The sequence below is a fragment of the Plasmodium fragile genome (assembly GCF_000956335.1).
Source record: "Plasmodium fragile strain nilgiri unplaced genomic scaffold supercont1.61, whole genome shotgun sequence".
NCBI lineage: Eukaryota > Apicomplexa > Aconoidasida > Haemosporida > Plasmodiidae > Plasmodium > Plasmodium fragile.
This window is the reverse complement of record NW_012192641.1, coordinates 83,264-100,742: the sequence shown is the minus strand read 5'-3', so window position 1 is coordinate 100,742 and position 17,479 is coordinate 83,264. Positions and strand designations below refer to the sequence as shown.

The 17,479-nt window shown below is 42.1% G+C and overlaps 4 protein-coding genes across 4 annotated transcripts; 2 read left to right on the top strand and 2 right to left on the bottom strand.

The window, feature by feature from the left end:
• Positions 1-1,444: 1,444 nt before the first annotated feature.
• Positions 1,445-5,084, top strand: AK88_04392 (uncharacterized protein; the record flags this gene model as incomplete). Its single annotated transcript, XM_012482002.1, has 7 exons — positions 1,445-1,617; positions 1,755-1,848; positions 2,052-2,175; positions 2,280-2,672; positions 2,791-4,481; positions 4,619-4,807; positions 5,007-5,084. 7 exons carry the CDS (start codon positions 1,445-1,447, stop codon positions 5,082-5,084), a joined length of 2,742 nt encoding a protein of 913 aa, XP_012337425.1.
• An 856-nt stretch (positions 5,085-5,940) lies between these two features.
• On the top strand, positions 5,941-8,919 carry AK88_04391 (uncharacterized protein; the record flags this gene model as incomplete). The annotated part of the gene is made up of 1 exon (XM_012482001.1): positions 5,941-8,919. The coding sequence occupies one exon, from the start codon at positions 5,941-5,943 to the stop codon at positions 8,917-8,919; it is 2,979 nt and encodes a 992-aa protein (XP_012337424.1).
• A 780-nt stretch (positions 8,920-9,699) lies between these two features.
• AK88_04390 (uncharacterized protein) lies at positions 9,700-13,389 on the bottom strand (the record flags this gene model as incomplete). The annotated part of the gene is made up of 1 exon (XM_012482000.1): positions 9,700-13,389. One exon carries the CDS (start codon positions 13,387-13,389, stop codon positions 9,700-9,702), a length of 3,690 nt encoding a protein of 1,229 aa, XP_012337423.1.
• Positions 13,390-15,757: 2,368 nt separating this feature from the next.
• AK88_04389 (uncharacterized protein) lies at positions 15,758-17,272 on the bottom strand (the record flags this gene model as incomplete). The annotated part of the gene is made up of 1 exon (XM_012481999.1): positions 15,758-17,272. The coding sequence occupies one exon, from the start codon at positions 17,270-17,272 to the stop codon at positions 15,758-15,760; it is 1,515 nt and encodes a 504-aa protein (XP_012337422.1).
• Positions 17,273-17,479: the final 207 nt, after the last annotated feature.

The window sequence follows — 17,479 nt, the reverse complement described above, 5'->3', positions numbered from 1 at the left end:
ACATTCGCGTGGACATAAACACACGCGCGTGCATGTGAAACAGTGTATAGTGGCAGAAGGGAGAGAGGTGATTTTTTTTTTCCCGTTGTAGCATATATGATTACACATATATAACGTATCACAGATTTAATTTTACAACTGCCCACAACATACCACGCGGATTCCGACGCTTCATTTTGACCACTCAGTTTATTACAGTTGGAAAAATATATATATGTGCATTTTGGAAAATAAAAAAAAAAATATAAAATATAAAATAAAAAAAGAAGAAGAAGAGTTGTCTAATTGGCACATTTGTAAAAGTACGTCAACGGGAAGGAAGAATTTTTTTTTTTTTTTTTTTTTTTTTTTTTTTTATCACCCTTTGCGCATTATATTTCGTCCTATTTGGGGGGGATTACCCACGTGTTGGAGGGAAAAAATTCTACTTTGGGTTGCCTCACCTGCGGCATCCAGTGGTTGATTTATTCCACCCCAGCGGAACAAGTGAAGAGTTCATTCGTCCATTTTTCCTCCCAGTAACGAAATGTAATTCTGCAAAAGGAAAAAAAAAAAAAAAAAATGCAAAACAAAGCGAATCGAATCGAAGCACAAAAAAATGTGAAAATAATATCGCGCGCGTATGTGCAGTGAACGATTTACACTTCTAACATTACCCTCACCCTCCCTTCTGCCATTTTCTTCCTTATTAATGCATTGGATTACACTTGTGTTGTAGACCTTTGGCCAAACAACAATAGGGATAAAATAATTTATCGAGTGTGAATTTTTTTTTTTCCCTCATACATTACTACCCCTTTGTTATGTCACCAACTGTCTAACTCCGTTTCCATCACCTCGTGACTTATTGTGTGCGTTTTGCTCCATAGTAGTTTGCATTTTCCGCTTCTTATATTTGTGTGAACCACACACACCTCTCCTTTCTGTGTATGGGAGAAAGAAGGAAAAGCAAAAACAACCATGTCGAGACAGTACCCAGTCAATCTACATGTGTGTTTATTAGAGAACAGGAGGGGGAAAAAGCGGCAGAGCATATATGCAATACGAGCTATTCGTTTTTCATTTCGTATTGCATTTTATTATTACGCCATTTATTTAGCGGCCCCGTTTCATGCTCTTTGCGTGAATATCGCTGCGTTTGTAATTATATTTTTTATATGCATTTTTTTTTACCCCCTCTCTTGCAGATGCATCAGGGATCCCCAAACGCATACTCCGCGTTACATGTACGAACAAAAAAAAAAAATAAATATATTCAAAAAAGCATCCCAGACATTGCATTAGCCCCATTGTGGAACACTCGATTGTAGACAGAACATCTCCATTGAAAGAGTCCTGCCGCTGCCACACACACCCCTCATATAGCGAATTGGAAGACACATATATGTGCACACATTTCCATTTGCTTCCCCCCCAGCAGCAAAAAACATATTACCCGAACCAGATGATGAAAGGCTATGCAACCACTAAGAGGGGTCCCATGAACAACCCCCCATTTGGCGACATGAGGAAACTAAGTTTAAGTAACAACCCCCTGCACATATCTGACAACGCCTGGTCCACGGACAGAATTACGCTGTCCTCGGAGGAGTACCTGTACTACGTGAATCTCTTCAAGTAAGGGTGTATAAATGGAGGGATAGAAATGAATTGAGGCAAACACGATCATCAATATGGTTTCGTGTACGTACTGCATGCTTGTACGTTGCCTCATTTTTTTTTTTTTTTTTTGTTTTTTTTTTCCCGTTTCGCAGCTTGAATGACAAATTCGACAGCCACTTTATCGACAATAAGACGGCGTCCTCCTTCCTGCAAAATTCAGGACTGTCCATTTCGGTTCTTCACTCGGTAAGGGAGGGAGGATATGTGATGGGGTGTTCGTGGTGTGCAAGAGTAACACTTGTTGCGAAGCCTTTGCCAATGGTCTTATACTCTTCAACCCGTCACATTATTTTAACGCTACTCACCTCCATCTTTGTGAAGAGTTAGCAACCTCTGAATATTTTTTTCTACATGGATGTGTGCCCCTTTTTATAACCCTATTTGTGCAGATATGGGAGTACAGCGATGTGGAGAATAAGGGATACCTGACTCTGGAGGACTTTTTTATTTGTTGCCGCTTAGTTGCGCATGCACAGAATGGAAACGCTCTGAATTCGGAGCTTATAAGCATACGTAAGGGGGGGAACAAAAAAAAAAAATTCATTTTTACGTACCATTTGTCCCATCGTTGTGTATATCACGCTTTTTTTTTTTTTTTTTTTTTTTTGCCCACGTAGAGCCCCCGTGTTTGCCCAGTTTCGACATCATACGCCATAAGTCCTTCTCCGACATCTCCAACATGGAGGGAAATATTGAGTGGAAGATCAGTACTAGGGAGAAGGAAGACTACCGAAGAATCTTTAAGACACTTGATATGAGCAACGATGAGAAAGTCGAAGGGAATGTCATTAGAGAGTACTACCTCAAGACTTCCAATTTAACCATATGTGAACTCATGCAGATATGGAGTGTGTCCGACATGGACAATGATGGGTTTTTAAATTTTGAGCAATTTTGTGTGATGAACAAAATTGTGGAAGTGAGGAAGGAGAAGGAGATTAACATCCCTCTGTCCATTCCTGAGGACCTGCTGAACTCGATAAAGGACGATCAGCAGATGGTCATGGATGGTAAGATTGTGCGCCATGGGGGGAGCGAAGCCAATTGAGGCGTGAGCGCGCCCCTCCCCCAGACCATACATTACGTCTCAATCACTTCGTTCACTTTGCCACCCCCCCCCCCCTGCAGACGACGTGACCTTCCGCAAGGTCGAGGACAACGACAAGCGACACAGCTTCAAGCTCTCCCTAGGGGCCTTGCTTAAGACAGAAAATGAGAAGAAGAAGGAAAAAAAAGGGGGCCTGGAAAAAGGCACCTCCTCAAAAGGTGGTAGCCCAGAAAATAACGAAAAGCTAGACATGGAATTTGACTTCTTTGAATTCAAGCCAGAGGAGAAATCTGAAATGGACAGCTCCGAGAAGGATAAGAGGAAGAAGAAAAAGAAAAAGGACAAGGAGCGAGACAGGGATATGTTTTCAGAGCACAGTGAGAAGAAGGCCCTTTTCAATAAGGACTTCGAGAGCTATAGCAGATTGGACAAGGAGGATGAAGAGGAGGAGGAGGACGACGACGACATTGGAGAGGAGGAAGTAGAACGAAGAAATTCCTTGGTTAAGAAAAAGGTCGGCATGCAGGAGGTCGGCAGTTATGACGACCTTAGCACAGAATATAAATCGAGCGCGGAGTCCAGCAACAAGGGAAAGGAAAAAAGAAAAGAGGGAGACGAAAATGAGGAAGAGGCGGAAGGAAGCGCAAAAAAAAGAATTAAGAAAAAGAAAAAGGGAGATCGAGATATGGACCGGGACAAATTGGCCAAGATGAAGGAGAAGCTTAAGGATCGACACAGAAGAAGTTACGACAAGACGTACGGACATAAGAAGTTTGAGTTGGAAAAATTCTCCCCTGATGAAGGAGCTTCTAGAGCAGGAGATATGGGAGGCCTCGAAAAAGGAAGACACATGATTGGGTCTGGAGGAGGGACCAGAGGAAGCCGCGATATGAACAATGCGAATGGGAGAGAAAATGAAGAGGAAGAAAAAAGAAAAAAAAATTCTCAAACTGAAAAGTACTTCACCAAACTTATCGACTTCAATTATTCGGATCTGAAAAATTATAACATCGAAAGCAAAGACGTATACAAAATAGAAGAGATAAATCGCAAGCTAGAAGAAGAGATTGAAAAAAAAAAAAAAAATATTGAAAAAAAAAAAAAACAAGTAAACTGTTTAGCATATGTGTATGAAAATGAATTAAAAAAATATCAGTGCTTAAAAGAAGAAAGAAGAAATTTGGAGTTCATAAACCTCTGTTTGTACAAAGACATTAAACATAAAAAGGAAAATATTCGAAGCATTAAAAATGAAATCAAGGAACTCATTGAAGACATTAACAAAATTAATATTGAAAATATTAACATTAATAAAGAGTATATAAAAAAAGAAAAAGAAATTAAAGTGACAGACAATAAGAGAAAAAATTTAAATGCACTCATCGATAAAGAAAAAAGTGATTTGAAAAAGGATGAAAGAAATTTAATTATTTTGAAGAACATGATTGACTATTTAAGAAAGCAAAAAAATCGAGCTCTCAAATTACAAGAAAATTTAAAAAACAGATATGACGTCACTAATTCAGACCACCAAATGCTAATTAAAAATATTTTACACCAACAGAATTACTTAAATAAAATTACTCATAAGCGTTTGAATACGCAAAAGGTGAAGAATCAAAACCTGCTTTTTTTTAACTCTCTGTGTAATCAGTCTGCGTTGCTGGACATGCAAAACACCCACCCCGCCTTGCGCCAGTCCCCCGACGCCAAGGCCCTCGCCGTCCACAAGCGCTACTTCACCGACAGGAAGGGAATCCCCAACGAGCAGGTAACAATGAGCGAAGCGAGCGCAGTGAGCGAAGTGAACGGAGTGAAAACAACGCGTGTGTGGCGCCCATCGCGCGTAGTCCCAACATGCTTACCCGTTCGCCGCTACCCCATTCGTTATTGCCCCACCCTTCGCAGAACGACGAGTTGAAGAGCTCCAAGCGAAACGCCGAACTTTTCGAGCAGATTAAAAACGGAGACAGCGTTGACATTTTCTCCAGCATGGATGAATCCGAGTCCGACTCCGTGCAGTACGCCGAGGAAGAGGAGGAGGAGGATGACGAGGAGGACGGCGACTACGATGAGGAGGAAGATGAGAAGCGACAGGTAAGGCGCGACAAAAATGGTGCAAAGGTGTAATGATCTAATCGGGAGACAGACGGTTGACACAATATGCAAAACGCACACTTTTCAAATGGCACCCCAGTGCATTAGGCAACTCAAGTGGACTCACTTGACACACCCCCCACTGTGGAGCATATCACTATTCGTGCTTCATTTTTTCCTTTTTTTTTTTTCTTCGTAGAAGGGGAAGAACATGGAGGACCTGGCCAACCTGGTGTCCAAGGATAACAGCTTAAAGAGCGTCGACGACAGCTCCTGAATTGGGGAGCTATATTGTGTGGGGACGAACTTCTCTCTCTCCACCAGTAGTGTGGGTGGCGCCTGTTTTTTTTTTTTTTTTTTTTTTTTTTTTTTTTAAATTTATAATTCGCCCCTTTGTGTCTCAATTCGATTGAGCAGTTTCGCAGTTGCGCGGTTACGCAGTTGCGAATCGGCACATCGCACGTTTTTGCTTTCTCCCTTAACGGTAGCCTGCTCTGGCGCCTTGCCCCTTGGCTGGGCCCAACGTTACTACCACCAGTTTGTTCTATGAACGTGAGATTTTCTTTTTTTCTTTTCTTTTTTTTTTTGTTCCCGAACATATTTTGCTGACCCTTTGTTCTGAGGTGTTGCGGCACACTTTTCCCACTCTTTTAATGTTATAACAAAGCATTTTCGTTTTTCTTTTTTTTTTTTTTTTTTTTTTTTTTTTTTTTTTTTTTTTCTTTTTTTTTGTGATAAAATAACGTGTACAGAATTTAATTTTTTTTTTTAAAAAGTCACGTCAGGTTCACTTAAAATGTGGAAGCACCGGCAGAGCGGATGATACAGCATCGCCACGTTGCCTTTGTTCGAACTTTTTTTTTTTTTCTCCCGTTGTAGTATCTCACCATGGGAGAGGCTCGACAACCTCTTCTGTGTTAAAAGCCCCCCAAGATTTGTTAATTCAGTGAGTGTGCTGACGTAGGTGTGCCTCTTATGCCTTCGAATGTAAAGTCCATGCGGGGCGCAAGACCTTCCTTACACCGGGGGGTAATGCAGCAAATGTTGATAATTCGCTCCACATTTTTTTTTTTTTTTGCGCTGCTATAACGGGGGAAAGGAGAGAGCCACGATGACACACGAGACCCAACGCGATGATGATCTGGTTAGCAAAACCAACGGTGCCACATTTCGTGAGCGCCGCGCGGCGGCACTTCGCCAAGTGGAAAATCGAGCACACCGTACCTCTGTACGAGAGAAGGAGTCGCGCCAAGTTGAAGAGGGAGAAGCAGCTGAAAAAGGCCAAAGTTCAAATTTTGCACTTGGGTCGGAGTGCGCGTTTGGGGGGGCCCTCCATACCCCGGGTTGGTAGTAGCTCGTACACAGCTCATGAGGTGGGTGTCCCCCATGAGGTCCTTCCAACGGAGGACCCCCATGTGAAGCAGCTACCAGAATTACAGGTGGACGAATTCAACGCGTCTTCCCTGACCTTCACACACGCGAAGAGGTTATTCTTTATCATGAGGAGGAAGGAGAATGAAGCTCTCCTTAAAAATTTGAACAGCACACACTTGATGCACGTGTGCGTTTTCATGGTGAAGAAGAATATGCGATGTCGCTCCGTAGAGGAGGAGTTCCTACGTAGGGTGAACGACGTGGTTGTAGAAACTGGAGACGCGTCTTCCGGAGTGGATAGCAGACCCCCGGGCGACCCCCTTCTGCGCGAAGACCACCTCCACCACGTGGTGGAATTTTTTCACCACATTGGCCTGAACAACGTTTGGGTGCATCAACGTGGGTATCACGCATGGGGGTTCACTAAACTTAAGCGTATTTATAACTCGCTGCTGAGTCATGTTACAAATAAAATGATTTTGAGCAAGGGACAAGTGATGGAGTTGCTTAGCATAAATGATAAGTACCTTCACTTTGACGAGTGCCTTTTTGAATACATGGATGGAACTATAAGGAGCACGTTCGACTCATATAATGAGCATGAGGTAGCATACCTGTGCAGGCATTTGAATAAAATGTTATTTTTCTTCTCCTTACAAAGGCATGGGGTACAGTGTGACTTGTATGTGCACCGCTTGGTGAAGCGGTACGTGTGCAAAAGTTTGGTGTTTTCTCCTGAGGTGGGGCAAGACATGTCGGTGGGGCAACTGGTAGAAGTGGAGTCGCCCCACGTGGACGACACAACACCTCACCGCTCAGCATCTCTTCCCCCCTCACTGCTACCCTCTTTTAAGGAGCGCATCAGGAAGAGCAATCTCGTGAAGACACTAAACAAGGAGCTGAGCAAAAATGCACACGAATACAAATACTACAACCTAGTGGAGGTACTGGAGTTCTATTCCCTGTTTGAAATAAAAAAAAAGGAAATGATTAAAAGACTTATAAACGAGGTCGACAAGTACATCAACATCATGAAGTATGCCTACCATGCAAAGGCACTGATTTTGTTCAGCTTGAACAGAAAACACCTGGATGAAGAAAATAAAAAAAGCATAAGGCGCTTAATCAGGAGGACTTCACAAATGCTTCATTTTTATTGGCCTATGGAATTCATCCTAGAGACAATAATTGCTTGCTGTTCTTTTTTAAACAATAGTAATAAGACCATACGCAATTTATTTTTGTACTTGAAGGGAAACATTAAAAAGTGTATTCACCCTGTGCTTCTAATCAATCTGTTGAAGTGTTTAGCTCCTACACAGATTCGTGAATGGACTGTTTGTAACCAAATTTTGAATTACGTGAAGGAGAAAAAAAATTTCATCCCTGAGGTTTATGTGATACAAATATTAAAATATTTGTCTCTTTTGAATTATCCTAATGATGAGTTATTTGTTTCTTTTTTAACTTCAGATGGGGTGCTCTCTCGATTTGCTCGTCTGCCCAGTGAATCACTTGTTAGTTTACTCCACGTAGTTAATCACTACAGGGGGGTGCACCCCTCTGGGGTGGAGAAGTCTTTCCGCGTGGGCAATGTTCTTGTCCGCTCCAGCGCGTCGGTCTTCTTCTCCGAGTTTGTCATGTTCTTGCTGCTGAGGCGGTTGAAGACGCAGGGGGGGGACAGCACAGCAGGGGACGGCGCAACGGATAACGCAACGGGGGAGGACGGGACCAATAATAACCGCTGCACTCCCCCCCCCCACGCGGACGCCTTCATCCAGCTGCTAAACGCGCTGACGAACTTAAAAATCACAAACACGGAGATGCTGGACTACGCGGTGTATTACCTACAGGAGGGGGGGTTGACACACATGGAAGAAAGACACGTGGTGACTCTCTTCCAATTCTTCTCGGAGCATCTCCTAAATTGCCCCTCCGCGGGCGAGTCCCTCACCAGGAAAACGTATACCTATCTTCATCAGGTGGCAGAAAACACGATAAGGGAGCTACCCGAGGAGTATCTGATCCACTGTGCATTCTCCGTCTTGGCATTCTACTTCGTCGACGTTATTTTGAACAAGAATAAGAAGAATGTAAATCTGTTAGAGCAAATGATGATGACCTTTGGAGACAAAATAAGAGCAGGGTTACATATTCTAACAGAGGAGAATGAAGAAAAGAAGGCCTCCTATGAACTCCTACACGTGATATCCGCCGTGCTCAAAATGATTTATGAAAAAATGGAGAAGAGATTACCTGATGAGCTGTTCAACCTGTGCACACATGTACAGAAGCATTTAAGTTCAGTCGGGGGGGAGGGAGCACATCACAAAATGCCAACTGGACAATATTTTATTTTTTTCTTTTCAGACCTTTTTAAGAGTAAAAGCATCCCCCATTTTATTAACTACATTAGTTACCCCTACACGATTGACATGGTCATTCCAGGGGTGGCCGAAAAGGGTGCATTGGGAGAAAAAGGCGCAGTGGCAGAGGAAAGTCGCAAGCGCGCTCTCTTTCTAATCGACAGCTTTGATCAGATGTACCTAAGGAACGTCCCCGTAGGCCGCTTCTTTGACGAGGCGGGAAGGGCACAAATGGGGGAAGTGGTCTACCAACATGAAGACGTTCGCACGTGCTTGAAGCCGTATGAAGCGATTCGCGAGTGGTTCCTCAACAACCACAACTACGCTGTGTCTTACGTATCGGTGGCTGACTGGAAGGAAAAATACATGTAGGGCACAGGCAGAGAGACAAGTTTGCTCTGCAGTGTACAACCTAACCACCACCACCCTCCCCAATTGGATGCATTCCTAATCGCCACCATTGTGTAATGAATCGATGGGCAGGAAGCGGCTTCTCTTTTTCTTTTTTTTTTTTTTTTTTTTTTTTGCCGATTTGTACATACTGCTTTTGTTGCCCGTTTGTTTGTGTGTTAACAGCTGACCACTCACTCCGCACATCCCACGCAACAACGTGTGCGTTAAGTTGTTATGAAATGGGGGACAAGGACAAAACGTAGGGGTGAGAGAGTGTCCTGCGGGATGTGTAACGGGACAATATCATATACATATATACATATGGCCAGTGCGAAGGTGAGGATCACACACGACCCTGACGTAATAAATCATTCTGTTGCACACGGTATGTGACATGGAGATCGATCATATTACCATCAGACACTGCGACCACGTTTGTCGTCCTCCCTCCGGAAAGCAGTTATTGGGGTATGTACATATGTGGTCCACGCAGAGATCACTCTCTTCCCTTTTGCATCATCTAAGTTTCGTGTCCAAAGAAACTAAGTACATGATGCGTTTCCTTTTGTTGTTTTTTTTTTTTTTTTTTTTTTTTTTGGGGAGGGGGTTCGCACGGGGCACAAACACCTTCGAGTGCTTCCCTCCGGGTTGCGTCACCGCTGCTTGGCAGGTTGGCAGGTTGGCCGCTTTACCGCTTGGCAGGTCGGCAGCTTGACCGCTTTACCGCTTGGCAGGTCGGCAGCTTGACCGCTTAACCGCTTAGGCGTTCATCCATGGGGCTGGGATTCCCTGGACAACGGGGATGTCTTCGGTGTCCCTGAAGGACAGGACCGTTCTATTGAGGTCCACGATTTTTCTCTTCATGAGTACATCATACAACCTCATGGCGATGGTCACAACGAGGGCAATGCAAATGCACACCAAGCACACGATAATGAATATGTATAATTTTGACTTGAAGTCTGGGGAGACTTGTTGTGCACTCAACTTATTTCTTTGTAAGTATTTACTCGAGGAATAAATACTTCCCTCATCATCATCATCGTCGTCATCATCATCGTCGTCGTCATCGTCCTTCTTTCCATCACTTGTAATATTATTATATATATCGTCGTCGTCGTCGTCGTCGTCGTCGTTGCCATCATTATTGCCATTTTTGTTTATACTAGCATATGCATCTTCAATAGCTTTTGCACTTGCTTTTTTTTCATTTCCTTTTTTTCCACTTCCAAGGTGTTTGTTCACAAGATCAGTGACTGCTTGTATACCTCCGGTGATGCTAAAGTGGCCTGCTTTGAAGACGTCGCTTCCGTCATCCTTTTTGCTTGCACCAACACTTTCCTTGTCTGCATAATTTTTGGTGATGTCTCTAAAGAGGATGCTTCCGCCAGTGTTCTCATCATCATCATCGTCATCATCGTCGTCGTCGTCTCCTCCATCATTTCTTTCTGCAGTTCTAACTTTGTCACTATGGTTTATGAATTGATGATTGGTGCTATTCTCACTTTGGCATTCAAGTTGAGGGAGTGGTTGTTGCATGGCTGGTTGTGCAGAGAGTCCTTCATTCACTTCAACATATTCACCATCATCTACTTCTTCCTCTTCTCTATTTTTGTCCTCAGTGTATTCTGCCTCCTCGGCGTCGGCGCTTCCATCCGATTGGGCATTTTCAGTAATGTACTCATTTTGATCGACCTCCTCCGTTTCGTCATCTCCGTCAGCGTCGCTATGCGCGTAGCTGTTGGCGTAACTATTGGCAGTGGTGTCGGCATCCGTGTCATCGACGACGAAATAAAAGTTCTTGCTAATGTCGTGGTGGTTTGTAACGTCACGCTGGGTTGTAACGTCACGCTGGGTTGTAACGTCACGGTCGCTGACAACGTCACGGTGGTCGATGATGTGCTGGGTACCGCTGATAAGGACCTGCTCTCGTCGCGCTCCTTCCTGTTTGCCCTCCACAACTGCATTTCTGTGTTGCGATTGGGATTGCAAAACCTGCACACCCTTGTTAAGGATGTCTACCACAATAAAGGGGTGCATTTCCTTCAAATTGAGGATATTAAATTGGGGGTTCTCTAAAGTGAAAACTTCGAATGGGTAACGATATGGGGCCATGTTTTGTTCAGGTATATCCTTCCACAACCATGAGTCTTGGTAAATGCAGTTGGCTTGAGTCAAAATTGCATCTTCATATTTTTTCTTCAAAAATTCTCCATGGTTTTCATACTTGGTGGGGACGAAATTTACATTTTTCACATGTATGGCACCTGCAAATTCAAACCATCCTCCATACTTGTGATGCATAGAAACATCCTTGGTGCATCTATCATCATCATCATTGTTGCGAAGTTGATCACATTTTAAGTGTTTGGTGATGCCAGCGATTTCTCCCAAGACGTGTGGGTTCAGCTTGTCGTAATTCTGCTCATCTGATAGGTAGTTGTAAAATGTAATGACTGGTTTCGTTTTTTCATCCTCTGGTGACAACTCCTGTTTTAATTCTTGTAGAAGTATTTCTAGTTCCTCCAACACTTCATTCATCTTTGTACTAAAGTAATTTTGCTTCTCCATGACATACTCCTCATGGTTAGATGATGCCTTTTTCATAAATTCATCAGCATAAAAGTCTTTATTAATTAATACAAGGAAGATGTATGCATTTCCATTTTTCGCATTGTAGTATCTAGCAAATATTTCGTTGCTGTATCCAATGGCTTTCATGTAATCATTTACTGCTACAATTTTGACTTCAAATCCGGGGTAAGAGGAGATTTTATTTTGTATGATCTGATGCCAGTTGAGAATTTCTTCCCTCGATCGTTTCACTTGTTTATTGGCCAAATCTTCAACAAAGCTGTTTGCATTGTCCATTTCTCCACTGACCACTTGGCTGCCTTCTTTCTTTTCTAATCCCTCAGTGATGCCGTTCCCCGTGTAGGTCATCATCATATGGGCTGGGTGAGGCAACTCGTGAGGCAAAACATTAAGTAAATCCCACAGGAATAATTCTACAGAGTATCTCCATGGGACAAATTTGTCATTAGGAAAATCTCTCCACAATCCAACTGCATAACCATTATCATACCCATCATGTTTTTTATTTACGAGTTCTTTAAATTGTTCCAGCAAGTGTTTTGGCACTACATCTAAAGTTGCTGCATTTTGTTTTTTCATATCATCTCCTTCCATTGGTTGCATCGCATATCCATTCACTACTAAAATGCCAAGGAAGTCAAACCATCCTCCATAAACTTTATGCATGGTTACTTTTTTTTTTCTCTCTTCATCTACACAAATGGTTTGTGTGGCTTGTGAAATTTCTCCTAGCAATTCCATGTCGAGTAACTTGTTCGTCTCGTCATAAGCAAATGTATCATCTTTGAACAAGTATTGATATTCGTAATTTTTAAAAAAATATTTTTTCTTCAAATTGCTAATTATGGTATTCATAAGGAAGGAAAATTTCTTCTTAATAGCATTGTACTTATTTTTTGAATACACTAAATCTTGAAAGAAAAATTTATTACCCGTAATAACAAGGAGCATTGTATCTTCTGGTAGTTTTATATATGCATGGCTATTTGGGTCGACTCTTTGATTGTACTCCTTCACACTGGTGGTACTAAAGTAAAGTCCATTCTTGAAGGCAAATTCGTTTTGTAATTCTTTCTTAAAATAATTTACATTCGTTATCTGTGGGCTCGTTTTATTATACAAGTTATAAAAAGTGTTGAAGGCTCCGTTTGAGCTCATATTCGTTTGCAGTGGGTTTTTATTCATGAAGGTAAGGATGGGCAGGTTCATTCTGTTCACGCTGTTTATGGTGTTAACGGATGGGACGCTGCTAAATTTCTCATCAGTTGCTCCTCTTCGTTTCTTTGCCTCATCATCATCAGTATCATCATCGTCGTCATCATCATCGTCGTCATCATCATCACCATCATCGTCATCATCATCAGGACCATTGACCTTATCCTTACGACCGCTTTTTTTCTTCCTTAACGCCTTTTTTGTCACATTGCTGCCATCTTGCACGGGAGCGCTTTCCATGTTCATATCGCCGCTTCCGCTTGGAACGCAGGTTACTTCTATGCCATCATCGGGGTTGTAGTTCGCAGGGGGAGAAGAAGCGGAGGCTCCATCAACTGGTTTGGCTTCTTCCGAATTTATCTCATCACCATTGTTATTATCATGTGACCCATCCTGCGTGACGTCTTTTGGCTTCTCATCATCATCATCATCATTGTTACCATTTGATCCATCGTCGTTCCTTCCATAAGAGGAGCCATCATCTACAGGCCCGTTGGCATTTCCGAAGAAGCCGCTTAAAAACCTACTGCTATTATCATCAGTGACATTGTTTAATTTTGCTTGAGCGGTCTCAAAATGTAAATATGCAAAAATAAATACACAATAAAAAAAAGGTAAAGAAATGCGATGCAAAATCATCTTATCGTGTATTGGGGGGTAGCATTAAAAGGGGGTGTTGTGTGTTGGGGGGGGGAAAATGTAAATCTACTTCCTAATGATCCTCATGAAGAAATAACACGGTGGTGGCAGATGTGCATATTCTCATATGAGATACAGGTGCGGTAATTGCACAAGGCTATGTGGGCGGGGGGGGATGAAGGGTGCGCATACGGACGTGCGGGAGAAAAAATCAGACGCAACGGACACACTATCCCACTCTATACAAAAAAGTGCGCGTTATTGTTCATGTAACAACTGCACAGGACGGGGATCACGCGGTCTACAAGTTAAAAGAGTATATATATACCTCGTTATAAAAAAAATTAAAGCGGGAGAGAAATATAAGGGCAAGGGAAAATAAAACAGTCGCAACGCAATGATATACGTCTGACAAGCAGTGTTATTATCTTTGCGATGCAGACATCACCTCCTATGTATGCCCATTAAAGTATATGACCCATACATACATTCAGGGGTACAGGGGCATTTATACATATACATATATATATACATGTAAATGTAGGCGTAAATTTTTTGCCCCTACTATAATAGGAGGCTAATTAAAGAAACTTAAAAAAAAAAAAAAAAAATGCAACAGGGGAATATATTGCTTTAGGATTAATTATATGAGTACATGTACGCATATGTAAAAACGTATGCTCGTTTATAATATGCCTAAGAGCAGAGGTTAGGGGTCATACGTTTTTTCTCAACGCATATATATAAAAAAAGGGATGCGAACAGGTACGCAAAAGTTTAGTATGGTACGTACGCGCAAGCATAATATATTCATATAAAAACAATACCGTACATATATATATATTTTATATATATACATGTACGTATGTTTCTTTATATGCGTTTCTTCTTCATTTCTTAGCTACTTTTAAAAAGGAAAAAAAAAAAAAATAAATAAATAAATCGCAAGAATGGGGTAAAAAAAAAAAAAAAAAAATGATAATAAGGAAATAAAAAAAAAATTATAGAAATGGGGATGCAAAAAAAAAAAGGAATACTTATAATAAAAAACAATGGGCAAAAAAAAACATATGTAAATTAAAAAATGGCAATAAAAAAAACAGGGCAGTTAAACAATGCCAAATTTGAAAAGTGCCAAAATGCGTACCCTTAAAGCTGCAGAAATGCGAATGCCAAATAGGCAATGAAGAGGAGGCGATACAAAAAAAAAACGAAGGACGATGTGGCGAAGCGGAAAAAGCATATGCAGGCTGAGGACGAAGGAGGACCTTTTTTTTTTGTTTCTTTTCTTCCCGTCGAACCGGTGCTCCGAACAACATGACCTTCGCGCAGCATGCACTTGTGGCCGCTTGTTTTTTGGGAGCTTCCGCCGCAGGAGAGGAATTAAAAACAAAAAATTTGTCGTTCCCTGTACCGCAGCGGACGCGGGCAAAACAAAACCACTGTATAACCTTCTGCGCGTACAGCATATTTTTATTTTATGTACATGTACACGTATGCGCATGTAAAATAATCCTATGCCGCCTTGTATGCAGTCCCGTAGGAAAAAAGCGAACAGCGTTTTTTTTTTTTTTTTTTGCCCAGTAGGGCATACCGCGCTTTCCCTTGGGATACTTTTTTTTTTTTTTTTTTTTCCTCATATGGATCGATCGAAGCGGCGCACAAGGAAAGGAAGTTATGCAAGGGACAAAAAAAAAAAAATGCAAAATAGCAAAATTTTATACAGCAGGAAAAATGTAGCCATCTCCGAATTGTCATACCAAGCACCGACAGTTTCTTTCTTCTTCAATTTTTTTTTTTTTTTTGGCATAGGTAGGGGGAAAGAATAATCCCTTTAGAAAGCTTCCCACATTTGCATGTATTCGTTTGTACGGGGGTGGAGGGGAATAAAACCCTTCGCACATCCTTCGAAGAGGTTTCACAAAAACTGCGCATTGAAAATAGGCCCCCTAGTTTTGTATGACTGCCGACCCCTCGCATGCAACACGTCTAAATAAAATGACTGCTTCTCCTTCCTGACGCGAAGGGGATAAATGATTGATTCAAAGTTGTTACATTTTTTTTTTTTTTTTTTCCCCTTTCGTCTTCTTCATTTGAAATGATTACACTTTGGTGTTCGTACCACCACCACGATGGGGTTCACGATATTATGATATAAAAAAAAGGAGGACAAAAAAAAAAAAAAGAAAAAAAAAAAGGGGATAATCATTTTGCATGTATATGTGTTCACCCCTTAAAGGAAGGCAACACAGGCCACACACAGCAGGTTAAAATTAAACAAACGCACAACACACTTTCACCGTTTGAATGCTGAAACGGCTGCAAGGTGGGGGTAAACCCATTTGTTGTTTTTGCAACGTGTGTATTGTTAGCCCTTTTTCTGGCGCGCTCCCAGGGGCTTCTGCGTGGTGAGGGACTGTATGTAGACAAGGCCTCGGTTGTATGTGTCCTGCCTCGTCTTGGTTTTACGCACCATGTCCTTTGTGTAAATAACAGGGAGGCACTTATCTAGGAGGTTTTCATAATGTTCACTGGAGTGCATATTATTCCACACATCGACTAGAGTATTTATAGCTTTAATTTTACTGGCGTGGTCCCAATGTTTAGACCGCTCTAAAACTTTAATTGCGTGTATAACGTTGGCTCTATATTTTGAATCTGTAGGTAATGAATGTGCAACGGATTGTAGGTTTGGGTACCTCATATGGCTCAATTCTTCATCTTCCACATTAATCGGCTTGCTGTTTTTAATGCCCCCCATGTACTTTTTTCTCATTTGGGTCTTCAACGCCTTGAGATTATCAAAGGGGTAATTTTGGAATTGCGCGCGGGCGTTCTCAGGGAGGATTCGTAGTACTGCGTTCAGTTGGGCAGGAGTGGACGCGGTATGTGGAGTAGCCTTATCACCCTCCGCGCTACTCATCGTGTCTGTGCCTCTTCCGCCTGCTTCTCCCCCAGTCACCACATCAAGTATGTCTAACTGGGTTCTAATGATAGTGGCAAATTTCTCCCGAACATCGTGGTTGTAATGTATATCCCCTCGAAAGGAAGCCAGAGGTTCATATACCTCCACGGGCACCTCGGCACTGTCCAGTTTTAAAACGTTCATATAAGTCTTCCTCTTGAGGTGCTCTGAAATGAGCGACTCCTCATATGGGTTCTTTACATGCCCATGGAGGATAAAATTTTCTAATGCATGTTTCATAAGCATATAAGGATTTGTGAAGTGAGCAAACTCATTCACCAGGGTAGGGTTCACTCTCTCTAGGATGGAACTCCTTATCGCACGAATCATGACATGTAGAAAGTCATTCGATATGGTATGTCTGGTTCTGTACTGGTTGTACAAGGTGGTGAAGGCTCTACTGTATATGTATGCCTTGTACAAGTCCTCAATGAGTGTGTACTGCTCTGCCCCCTTCAACTCTTTCTCCTTCTCCATGCAGTCCACGTACTCGTTACTATTGTAATCATTTTTGAACGCCAAATTATTGCGCGAAGTTTTTTTACTACTTCTTTGCTGCATGAATGCTGGTTTTTGTATCTTGATCGTTTTTAACTTTCTTTTCCTTTCCTGTTCGTCGTGTTCCTTCTGGGGGATTCCCCTGACGGGCTGCTTTTCCCTCGCGAAATTGTATATCATACTAACATCCGCATCGGTTACATTGCGTAGGTGGGTAGTGATTAGGTTGACTTTGTCTTTAGTCCCAAGGTTTTTGTACCTCACCAGCAGGCGTTCCACGTCAGGGGTGGTGGCAGCAAGGTTAGCCTCTCTACCCGGTTCTGCATTGTCTCCTGTGCCTGTGTTAATCCCTCGGGTAGAAAACTTGTACAGAGGGCTGATGACACCCCTGTTGAGGGGTCCCCTTCGAAGGGTATACATGGGTCACGTTCGACACGCACATGTGTAAGTGAGTGAGAGCCTTACCTCCCCCCTCTTTCGCAAACCCCACAGTGGTTACCTACCCAATTGGTTTATATAGTTCCTTCCACATGGTGCGTTTTTATTTTTTTTTTATATTTGCTCAATTATGCAATTGGTAGGATGGGCTGTTTTTTTTTTTTTTTTTTTTTTTTTTTTTTTTTTTTT